This window comes from Thamnophis sirtalis, unplaced genomic scaffold (assembly GCF_051295495.1).
Source record: "Thamnophis sirtalis isolate CommonGarterSnake01/CBP01778 unplaced genomic scaffold, rThaSir2_p1.2 scaffold_2, whole genome shotgun sequence".
Lineage (NCBI taxonomy): Eukaryota > Metazoa > Chordata > Lepidosauria > Squamata > Natricidae > Thamnophis > Thamnophis sirtalis.
The window spans coordinates 46555380-46567827 of NW_028261382.1; the positions used below are offsets into that span (position 1 = coordinate 46555380).

At 49.0% G+C, this 12448-nt stretch overlaps 1 protein-coding gene across 1 annotated transcript in view; it reads left to right on the top strand.

The window, feature by feature from the left end:
• The window catches only part of PCNX3 (pecanex 3), a 67067-nt gene that overhangs the window by 6239 nt on the left and 48380 nt on the right, over positions 1-12448 (top strand). The window contains 5 exon segments of the mRNA XM_087705319.1: positions 4400-4593; positions 5907-6009; positions 7474-7513; positions 7991-8086; positions 9222-10520. Of these exon segments, the coding sequence (XP_087561445.1) occupies positions 4400-4593; positions 5907-6009; positions 7474-7513; positions 7991-8086; positions 9222-10520 (1732 nt within the window).

Here is a 12448-nt window from a genome sequence, read left to right on the forward strand (position 1 = left end):
TTAGGTTTCGGGGGGTTAGGTTTAGGTTTAGGGGTTAATTTTAGCTTTAGCGCTCACAGCGTGCTTTTTTCGTCGCACTGTGATGACGTCAGGTACGCGGTTTCGTCAAGCGCGCTTTAGTCGACCGCAGTTTTGTGGTGGAACCATTTTAACCTACTTCCCTTATATCATTGATATGAGCCGAGGTGGCGCAGTGGTTAAATTGAAGCACTGCAGGCTACTTCAGCTGACTGCAGTTCTGCAGTTCGGCTGTTCAAATCTCACCGGCTCAGGGTTGACTCAGCCTTCCATCCTTCCGAGGTGGGTAAAATGAGGACCCGGATTGTTGTTGGGGGCGATATGCTGACTCTGTAAGCCGCTTAGAGAGGGCTGAAAGCCCTATGAAGCGGTATATAAGTCTAACTGCTATTGCTACTGCTTTTGCTATCATTGATTCTTTCCTTGTATTTCCCTGTTTCTGACGCCTGTTTTTATCAGCTAACCATAGATTACATAAATCCCAGATCAAAAAGAGACTGTAGAATACAGGTTGACTTGTGACCACAATGGAGAGCCCAACATTTTAAAAGTGAATTTTGCGACCTTTCTCGCCCCCGTGGTTAAGGTAAACACTGCAGTTGTTCAATTAGTAACGAGGTTGCTAAGTGAATCGGGCTTCCCCATTGACTTCGCTTGTCAGAAGGTCGCAAGAAGGGATCCCGTGATCCTGGGACATCATCATAAATATGGAACCTGTTGCCAATCATCTAAATTTTGATCCGGTGGTGGATGCTGTAACGGTCGTCAGTGTGAAAAACGGCCAAAAGTTAACTTTCTTCAGTGCCGTCGCAACTTCGAACAGTCCTTAAACGAATTGTAAGACGAGACTTCCTGTATTTTTAAGCCGAAAGTTGGACGAATCGTTTTGAGGATTACTTTTGAGTTGGGTTCCTGCCTAGACTAAGAGGTGGGAATTCCAGCTCTGTGTTTCTTTGAATTTTAAAAATAACAGTGCCGGCCATCCCTTCGCGGTATTCATGAAAGGATTAAAGCAGTCAAAACAAACCGCCTTTTTCCCAGGAACTGGGGGTTGAGTAAAAATTTTCAGAGTTGTGAAGCCAGGAAAAATGTCTGGGAGTGACAGCGAAAGGTAAGGAGAGGGGCAAGTGAGCAATCCATCCCTGATTTGAAATGTTATTTCCCATAGTGACTCAGGAGCGAGTTTTTCATTTTTTTTAAGAGGCACCGCTGTCTAACATTTCCTCTTAATTCAGTGTTTTCCAATCTTAGCAAGTTTAAGACTTCAACTCCCAGAATTCCTTAGCCGGCATGCTTTAAGATGCATGATCTTTAACTCCCAGAATCCCCCAGCAAGCTTGCTTTAAGATGTGTGGACTTCAACACTCAGAATTCCTTAGCCGGCATGCTTTAAGAGGGGTGACTTCAATTCCCAGAATTCCTTGGTTAGCATGCTTTAAGATATATGGAGTTTGACTCCCAGAATTCCCTAGCCTAGCCAACATGCTTTAAAATTAGTGGACAAACTCTCAGAATTCCTTAGCCAGCATGTTTTAAGATGGGTGGACTTCAACTCCCAGAATTCCTTAGCCAGCATGCTTTAAAATTAGTGCACAAACTCCCAGAATCCCCCAGATGACATGCTTGAGAGGGGTGATTTCAATTCCCAGAATTCCTTGGTCAACATGCTTTAAAATTGGTGGACAAACTCCCAGAATTCCTTGGTCAGCATGCTTTAAGATATATGGAGTTTGACTCCCAGAATTCCCTAGCCTAGCCAGCATGCTTTCAGATGGGTGTACTTCAATTCCCAGATTCCCCCCAGCCAGCATGCTTTAAAATTAGTGGACAAACTCCCAGAATTCCTTAGCCAGCATGTTTTAAGATGGGTGGACTTCAACTCCCAGAATTCCTTAGCCAGCATGTTTTAAGATGGGTGTACTTTAATTCCCAGATTCCCCCCAGCCAGCATGCTTTAAGACGGGTGGACTTCAACTCCCAGAATCCCCCCAGCCAGCATTTTTTAAAATTAGTGGACAAACTCCCAGAATTCTTTAGCCAGCATGTTTTAAGATGGGTGGACTTCAACTCCCAGAATTCCTTGGTCAGTATGCTTTAAGATATATGGAGTTTAACTCCCAGAATTCCCTAGCGTAAGCCAGCATATTTTAAGATGGGTGTACTTCAATTCCCAGAATCCCCCTCCAGCAAGCATGCTTTAAAATTAGTAGACAAACTCCCAGAATTCCTTAGCCAGCATGCTTTAAGATGGGTGGACTTCAACTCCCAGAATCCCCCCAGCCAGCATGCTTTAAGATGAGTAGACTTCAACTCCCAGAATCCCCCCAGCCAGCATTTTTTAAAATTAGTGGACAAACTCCCAGAATTCCTTGGTCAGCATGCTTTAAGATATATGGAGTTTAACTCCCAGAATTCCCCAGGCAGAATCCTTTAAGATGGGTGGACTTAACTATTGCTTTGTTTAATTGCTGGCATGTTGGACTACCTGTACAATCCTGAGATACTTCTGGAATTTTCTCCTGTTTAGGATTTTGAAGAGTTGGTGTGTGTGTGTGTGTGTGTGATTTTTTTTTTGGCAGCCTACAATGTGCGACACTGCAGTCCGAATCACTCACACCCCTATTTTAGATTAAGAGCTGTGAACTACCCAGAGATGCATCTCAGCTCCTGGCTCTCCAACGGTGGGGGAACTCAAAATCCTCTTTTTCTGCCCCGTCCCTTTTAGCCACTCTGTGCACCAGTGATGGGGGGTGGGGGTGGGAAACCCCATCCTTACAATCAAATCTTTGGACCCACGCCATGAATCCCTCCGTCCGTTTCCCCCAGAACAAAATCCAGGCTGGGATGAGTTTGAGAGTTGCTGTAAATCGCACAGCAAGAACCAGCCTTATTTAAGGAATAGCAGGGACCTTGGAGGTCTTCTAGTCCAGCCCCCTGCTCAAGCAGGGTACCCTATTTCAGACAAATGGTTGTCCAATTCTTCAGACTAATAGAATGACGGAAGGGACCCTAGAGGGCTTCTAGTCCAACCCCCTGCTCAGGCAGGAAATCCTATGCTATTTCAGACAAACGTTCAATCTCTTCTTTAAAGCCTCCTCCAGGGATGGAGCAGCCACAACCTCTAGTGGCAAGCAGTTCCCCTGGTTAATTGTCCTCACTGTTAGGAAGTTTCTCCTTAATTCCAGGTGGCTTCTCTCCTTGGTTAGTTTCCATCCGTTGTTTCCTGTCCTGTCTGTCCTCAGGTGCTTTGGAAAATAGCTTGACCCCCTCTTCTTTTATGGAAGCCCCATAATCCTTAACAGAAATAGCCGAATAAGAGAGTTTGAAGGGACCTTGAGGTCTTCTAGTCCACCACCCCCTGGGCGCTCAAACAAGGAACCCTATACCATTCAGACAAATGGTTGTCTAATCTCTTAAAAGCCTCCAGTGATGGAACATCCACAACTTCTGGTGGCCAGCTGTTCCACTGGTTAATTGTTAGGAAATTTCCCCTTAGTTCTAGGTTGTTCCTCTCCTTGATTAGTTTCCATCCATTGCTTCTCGTCCTGTCCCTCAGGTGCTTTGGAGAATAAGTTGACCCCCTCTTCTTTGGGGCAGCCCCTGAGATATTGCCAACCGACTCACATTTACGACGGTTGCGATGTCCCAGGATCACGTGGTCTCCTTTTGCTCCACCACTGACAAGCATAGTCAATGGGGAAGTCAAGATTCATTTAACAACCTTAGCAACTGCAGTGATTCACTTCATCACTGTGGCAAGAAAGGTTGTAAAAATGGAGGAAAAACTCACTTAACAACCATCTCGCTTAGCAAATGAAAGTTTGGCCTCGATTGTGGTCGTAAATTGAGGATTTCCTATATATATAAGTTGATTTCAGAGAGGCCCAATCGGCTGTCGTTTTTCGTAGATGTCTCAGTTGCGTTTCATGGACACAAGGAAAAAGTGCCTGTTTGCCGGATGTGAGACCCCATGCTGGTAGTCCTCAACTTGTGAGAGTTCATTTAGTAACTGTTCGAAGTTACGGCAGCACTGAAAAAAGTGACTTTTCCCACTTACGACCGTTGCAGATCTCCACAGTCTCGTGATTTACATTTGGAGGCTTGACAACTGACTCACCTTTACGACCGTTTTGCAGGGTCAAGGGGTCATGTAATCCCCTTTAGCGACCTTCTGACCAGGCCAGATTCACTTAGCAACCGGGTTACCCGTTTAAGAACTGCAGCGATTCACTTAACGACCGGGGCAGGGAAAAGTGGCGGAACGGAGCCGAACTCCCTTAACAAATTCCTCACTTCACAACACACATTTTTTGGGGGGGGCGGTGGTGGTCGTATGCGGAGGACGTCCCCGCGTTGACTTAGTGAGCTTCTCCTTTGGCAGGTGATGCCTCCCAGCCTCATGGTCGCCGGGATCTACTGCACGGCGGTGGCCGTCTTCTTCACGACGGTTAAAACGGTCAACTACCGTCTGCACACCATGTTCGACCAGGGGGAGATCGTGGAGAAAAATTCGGTTCTGGTGGAATCCGGCAAGCTCGACGAGAGGGCGGCTGCTGACGACGACAATTTGACCAGGTGAGAACAGGCCGTAAGTGCGGGCAGACTTGCAACAGTTCATTTAGGGACTGCCCGAAGTTACAACGGCACTGAAAAAAGTGACTTGGGAATGTTTTTCACACTTACGACTGTTTTGCACCCCCCCCCCCATTTTGGTCGCGTGATCAAAATTCAGACGCTTTGACGACTGATTCGTATTTCTGAGCGTTGCAGTGTCTGGGGGTCATGTCATTCCATTTGGAGACCTTCAACGGGAAGCCCGATTCACTTAGTAACCGTGTTACTAACTTAACAACCGCAATGATTCACTTAACAGCCGTGTTCCTAACTTAATAACTGTAGTGATTCACTTAACTGTATTACTAATTTAACAACCGCAGTGATTCACTTAACAGCCGTGTTCCTAACTTAACAACTGCAGTGATTCACTTAACAACCATGTTACTAACTTAACAACTGCAGTGATTCACTTAACAACCGTGTTACTAACTTAACAACCACAGTGATTCACTTAACAGCCATGTTCCTAACTTAATAACTGCAGTGATTCACTTAACTGTATTACTAATTTAACAACCGCAGTGGTTCACTTAACAGCTGTGTTCCTAACTTAACAACTGCAGTGATTCACTTAACAACCGTGTTACTAACTTAACAACCGCAGTGATTCACTTAACAGCCATGTTCCTAACTTAACAACTGCAGTGATTCACTTAACTGTATTACTTACTTAATAACCGCAGTGGTTCACTTAACAGCCATGTTCCTAACTTAACAACTGCAGTGATTCACTTAACTGTATTACTTACTTAACAACCGCTGTGATTCACTTAACAGCCGTGTTCCTAACTTAACAACTGCAGTGATTCACTTAATAGCCGTGTTCATAACTTAACAACTGCAGTGATTCACTTAACAACCGTGTTACTACCTTAACAACTGCAGTGATTCACTTAACCACCGTGTTACTAACTTAACAACTGCAGTGATTCACTTAACAGCCGTGTTCCTAACTTAACAACTGCAGTGATTCACTTAGCAACCGTGTTCCTGACTTATAACCGGAGTGATCCACTGTGGCGAGAAAGGTGGTAAAATGGGGCAAAACCCAACATTGGTCTTGCTTAGCAACGGAAATTTGGGGCTCAGTTATGGTCATAAGTCAAGCACTACCTGGATTTTCCAGTTTAGAGAATAATTTCCAACCTGGGGTGAAGGAGCCGGTTCTGAGATTTATAAGCCTTTGTCTCCAAGGTGGAATTCAATTTTTTTTTGAGGGGGGGACGGAAACTGGATTTCATCCCTCCTCTTCCTCCTCTTTTTCTCTGCAGGGATCCTGGAGGCGTTGAGATGACCGTGTTCCGTAAAGTGAGTTCCACCCCGCCGGTGAGATGCAGTTCGCAGCATTCTGTCTTCGGCTTCAACCAAGTCATGGTAAGGGAGAGAAAGTTTGGGTCGAATGTCTCAAAGGTTCTTTTTCAAGAGACAAAAGTCAGGCTCTACATTTAGCCAAGAAAAGCGAAATGCACAGGTACAGTATAGGTGGTACCTTGCTCAATAGTAGCAACTGTGAGAGGGATCTTGGAGTCTTAGTGGACAACCATTTAAACAGGAGCCAGCCGTGTGCAGCAGCTGCCAAAAAAGCCAACACAGTTCTAGGTTGCATCAACAGAGGGATAGAATCAAGATCAAGGGAGGGATTAATACCACTTTATAAGGCCTTTATAAGGCCACACCTGGAATACGGCATCCAGTTTTGGTCACCATGATTTAGAAAAGATGTGGAGACTCTGGAAAGAGTGCAGAGAAGAGCAACAAAGACGATTAGGGGACTGGAGGCTAAAACATAGGAAGAATGGTTGCAGGAACTGGGTAGGTCTAGTTTAATGAAAAGAAGGACCAGGGGAGACAGGATAGCAGTCTTCCAATATCTCAGGGGCTGCCCCAAAGAAGAGGGAGTCAAGCTATTCTCCAAAGCATCTGAAGGCAGAACAAGAAGCAATGGGTGGAAACTAATAAGGGAGAGAAGCAACTTAGAACTAAGGAGAAATTTCCTGACAGTGAGAACAATGAATCAGTGGAACAACTTGCCTCCAGAAGTTGTAAATAAATACCCAGGCAACGCCGGATTATCGGCTAGTAAATAACGTGGCACGACAAAACCGCAGTCCACTAAAGCGCGCCCCTGACGTCATCAGCAGCGCGACAAATACGACCGTGGAGAAAAAAGGGTGCTTTAAAAAGCGCTTTTAAAGCAAGCCGATTCACGTAAGGTTTAGGGTTAGGTTTAGGGTTAGGTTTGGGGGGGTTAGGGTAAGGTTTTCGCGTTAATTTTAACTTTACCGCTCACAGCGTGATGTTTTCGTCGCGCTGTGATGACTTCAGGTACGCGCTTTCATCGAGCGCGCTTTAGTCTACCGCGGTTTTGTGGTGGAACCAGTAAATAAATATAACGAGCTGCTTTCGTGCTCCCAGGAACTTCTGTTCTGCCAGGATTGGAATTTTCTGGGCTACTGTAGATCACAAGTATGCAACCTTGGACAACTTTAAACCTTGCGGATTTCAACTCCCAGAATTACCCCACCCAGAATGGCTGGCTGGGGAATTCTGGGAGTTGAAGTCCGCAAGTCTTAAAAATTTGCCCAAGGTTGCACATCCCTCTGTAGATGCCAATCTGAAAATAAAATAAAAAAATTGGAAGATGGCTCCTGCTATAGGGAAATTTCCCTATCCTTTTCTGTAGAATTCTTTTCAAGACAACTGAGGTTTTGTTGGTATCCCCTTTGCCCCTTTTGAGTTGTTCGCCGCCCTGAGTCCCTCCCGGAGAAGGGCGGCATACAAATAAACTAAATCTTCTTGATGATGTTGGTTGTTTTTTGGGTTTTTTTTTCCTCCTAGGATCTGCTGCCCCATTTGGAAGACGGAGGCCCTGTCAGAGGTAAGCAGCGGAGGACGGCAGGGGCCACAATGTCTCCCCCTCCTCCCCCAGTTAAAGCCAGTTAGGAAGGGAAGCATGTGAAGGAGGAGATGTGTTTGTCTTTTTATTTTGATAGTTATAATGTCCACTGAAAACGGCATTTAATTTCGTTGTACGAAGTGCAATGACAATAAACTAAAATAAATTACCTTCATAACTCAAGGATTGCCTGTATTTACGACGGTTGCAGCCTCCTGGGGTGAGGCGATCATAATTTGCGACCATCCCAGCCAGCCAAGCGAAGTCTAGTGGCTGACTTCCCTTAATGACCAAACGACCCACTTAACAACCGTAGTGCCTGCCCTTAAACAAAGTGGGGAAGGAGATTGTAGAATCAGGTGCAACTCGCTTGGGGTGGTGGTGGTCGTAAGTCGAGGAGGGAGCAATAGAGAAAGGAGAGAAGTGGACGAAATCATACCCCGAGATCTTCTCCCGCAGATATCAAGGAGCTCGTCCGAGAACAGGGAAGCAACAACGTCATCGTCACAGCCGCCGACCGAGAGATGCTTCAGTGCTGCTCCCCGGAGAGTCACGGTGAGTCCTAGAAACTTGGCGAACGGGTTTGGAAAAGGAAGGAACACCAGGCAAGGTGGGGAAAATGGCTCAAAAGGTAAAAAGAGAAGCAGTTTGGACTAGTGGTTACGGCACTAGGCTACAAACCAGGAGACAGGGAGTTCTAGTCCCGTCTGAGCCACAAAAGCCAGCTGGGTGACTTTGGGCCAATCACCAGGAGATGGTGAGTTCTAGTTCCACCATAGGAATGAAAGTCAGTTGGGTGACTTTGAGCCAATCACCAGGAGAAACTGGGAGACAGAGAGTTCTAGTTCTACTATAGGCTTGAAAGTCAAATGGGTGATTTGGAGCCAATCACCAGGAGAAACTGGGAGACAGTGAGTTCTAGTTCTACCATAGGCATGAAAATCAATTGGGTGAATTTGGGTCAATCACCAGGAGAAACTGGGAGACAGAGAGTTCTAGTTCTACCATAGGCTTGAAAGTCAATTGGGTGACTTTGGGCCAATCACCAGGAGAAACTGGGAGACAGAGAGTTCTAGTTCTACCATAGGCTTGAAAGCCAATTGGGTGACTTTGGGCCAATCACCAGGAGAAACTGGGAGACAGAGAGTTCTAGTTCCACCATAGGCATGAAAGCCAATTGGATGACTTTGGGCCAATCACCAGGAGACAGTGAGTTCTAGTCCTTCCTGAGGCATGAAAGCTAGCTGGGTGACTTTGGACCACTCACTCTCTGTCAAGAGCCAAGGTGGCGCAGTGGTTAAATGCAGCACTGCAGGCTACTGCTAGATCAGCAGGTCAGCGGTTCAAATCTCACCGGCTCAGGGTTGACTCAGCCTTCCATCCTTCCGAGGTGGGTAAAATGAGGACCCAGATTGTTGGGGGCAATATGCTGACTCTCTGTAAACCGCTTAGAGAGGCCTGAAAGGCCTATGAAGCGGTATATAAGTCTACTGCTATTGTCAACCCAATCAACCTCACAGGGTTGTTGTTGTGAAAACAGAAGGAGAAAGGAGTATTTAACTATGTTTACTCCCTTATGGATCAAACTAATAAAGGCAGGATATAAACATCTAATAAATTGGCTTCTTCCCCTCCTTCACCTTCACATTTTTGGGGGAAATGTGAGCCTAACTGTGTCTTCTCTCTCTAGCCGAGCCTCCAGCGCCCTCCGCAGACTCGGAAGCCCCCAAGCCCACCCTGATTTCGATTCCCAGAGGAGACCCCTCCTCCAGCCTCCGGAAGCAGCCCCCGTCTCTGCCGCTTCAGACCTCTGTCCAGAGCACCGATTCCTCCGAGCAATCCCCCCCAGGCAGAGACGGGGCTCAGGCCCCACGTTGGACACCCAGCGAGTCGGAGAGCGTGGGGGACACCCCTCTCAGCCCGCTCCTCAAGGGCAGCTTAAGCGAGGAGCTCGGCCACAGCTTTCTCAGCCTGGCCCTGCCGGAGTCCAGCAGCCACAGCCGGCGGGAGAAGCACCACTCCGCAGGCGCGTACCAACCTCTGGAGCCCCGGCCCGACGGGCCCCACAAGGCCGGCTCGTCCGACAGCTGCTTCAGTGGCACCGATAAGGAGACCCCCAGCACCTTGAGTAGCTACCGCAGCGAGAAAACCAACTCCACCCACTTGGACAGCCCCTCCTTGGGGCAAGGTCACGGGGAGGGGGTCCCGGGGGAGGAAGCCGGGCCTTCTTCGCCTCCCCCAGCCGACGGCGGCAGCGACACAGATGCCCTGTCCGACAGCGAGCTGATTCGTTCGCCCGAGCTGGCTTTCCTGGGGGAGTTGAGCTTCGACACCCAGAATACCTTCAACTCCCTGGAGACGGTCAAAGGGGACGCTGAGGTGTGGGGCGCCGCCAAGCCGGAGCAAGTCGTCCGGCCGAAGGATTTGGGGCTGAAGAGCCGGCCTCGCCTCTCTCGGAAGCACGGCAGCACTTACCTGCCCATGCTCACCTTGCTGGATAGCAAGGCCTACAACGAAGGGTTCTTCGCCGACGAGGACTCCAGTGACTGCAGCGACCTTAGCCGGGCCTCGAGTTTGCACTCGCAACACAACTACAGCTCGGACACCTCTTCCAGCACCTCCTGTTACTCTCCCGAGCGCCACGCCCCGGCCCAGCACAGCCGGCATAGCCTCCCCGTGGCCGAGACCAAGCCCCCTCCTCCCCCTCCGCCGGACAGCTCCACGCTGCCCCCCAAGCCCTGCCATTACGCCCAGCGCACCGGGAGCACCACCAGCGCCAAGACCCACGCCCGGGTGCTCAGCATGGACGGCAGCAGCCAGCTGGCCGAAGGGAAGCCGCCCGGCGCTCTGACCGTCTCCAAGTCGGACCTGGAGTCTCACGCGGGGAAGCTGGCCGGGGAGCTGGAGATGGGCAGTGCCGTGCGCAGCCAGTCGGCTAACCAGCCCGGCTGGCGGGGAGAGTTGCAAGCCGAGGGAGCTATCGGAGGAGGTGAGGCCCCCAAATGTGATTGTGCTCCCTGCAGAAGGGAATAGTTGTAACTCAGAGTTGACATGTGTGGGGGGGGGGGTGGGGGGGTGGAGATCCTTGGTAGGAGTATCTGAATTTAGCTGCTTTCCTGCAAACATCTCATGACCCACTTAGGGAACATCATCAGTGCTGGAAGGAAATAGGGTGTTCTGACCGAGGCTTCCCAAGAGCCTGAAGCAAACTCCTGGTCCGACAAAACCCTCTTTTATTAATTGACTGTAAATTCTGCTCCTTCACCTCCAGCAAAGCCTTTCAAGGGAGGATTTACAGTCACAGACCTTATCTGGCTTGGAAAGCTGCCAGGCTGATCTCTGCAGAACTTGGCAACGAGTCTCGGAGAGTCACGAACCGATTAAGCAAACTAATTGTCTCTCCTGCAAACTCCACTCCCCTGTTGCTCCTCTTTTATTTCCTCTGGGAGGGGCCATTCATCGCCCACCTGTGGCCTTCCTCCAAAGTCAGCCCCTGTTCTTTAGCTGCTCCCTTTGTCTGGCAACTCTGCGCATGTGCACACTGGGAACAGGCTCCAGCTGTTCTTCTGCCTCACTGATGTCTGACTCCAAAGGCAGCTGATAACTGTCAGACGGCCCTGGCCCCCTCTCTGCCTCCGACACAGAGCCCTCCTCAGAGCCTTCCCCAGACTCCAGGACTGGCCCAGGTTCCTCCCCAACCCTCCTCACTGTCCGAATCGGCTGCCATCTCCACTGGCCACTGGCAGGCCGCAACAGTAAGAAAACAAGCAAGCTCAGAGAGAACCAAGAACCCCATAGATGACCTCCTCTTCCTCCTCCTCTCTACAAACCCCACTTCCTACCAGCACTGATGATGTTACCTAGTTGGGTCATGAAATGCCTGCAAGAAAACAACCCCATGGCAAAGACAGGCCACGAAGCTCAGCTGATCAGCAGAGAAAATTTGAACCTGTCGTTCTTCAGCAGTGCACAGCCTTTCACACACACTCCGGCTTCAGCTTTTGTTGTGGCCAGTGGAGCTGGCAGCAGAGTCGGACAGTGAGGAGGTTGGGGAGGAATATGGGCCAGTCCTGGGGACTGAGGAAAGCTCAGACGAGGGCTCTGCGTCGGAGGCAGAGAGGGAGTTAGACAGCAGCGAGGCAAAGGAACAGCTGGAGCCTGTTCCCAGTGTGCGCATGCGCAGAGCAGCCAGAAGACAAGAACAGCTCAGAAAGCAGGGTCGACTTGAGAGTAAAGCCACACCTTGGAGGTGATTGGCCCCTCCCAGAGGAGACAAAGGAGGAGCGAATGGGGAGGGGGCTTTTGCAGGAAACAATCCGTCCCTTTGTTCGTTTCAAGAGCAGAAAGTTCTGTTTGTGACTATAAGAGACTCTGTGCCAAGGGTTGCCTTGCCCTGCGGTTGGAAACTAGTTACTGTATTTTTCGGAGTATAAGATGCACCGGAGTATAAGACGCAGCAAAGTTTTGAAGAGGATTTTTTTTAAAAAAAAGTTTTTGCGCTCTGCAAACCTCCCCAAAACGGCCCAATTTTCTCAAAAACAGGCCCATTTTTTTTTCAAAAAAAGGGCATGGATAGTCTTTAGGAAGCTTATAGAGTGCTGCTTGGGGCTGGTGGGGAGGAAAACCATCCCGTTTTTCGCTCATTTCTGCCCTCTCCAGCCCGCAGGAGCTCTCTGAAAGCCTTCTACAAGCACTGCACGGCCATTTTTGCGAAGGTGGCGGAGTTTTGGGAGGCCAAAAATGCTGTATTCCGTGTATAAGACGCACCCAGATTTTCAGCCTCTTTTTTTGAGGGAAAAAGGTGCGTCTTATACTCCGAAAAATACGGTATCTGGCAGCTCTCCAAGCGAGATAAGGTGCGTGTGGATAAACATTCCTCTGAAAGACTGTTTGCGAAGCCTGGCTGACTGGGAATGA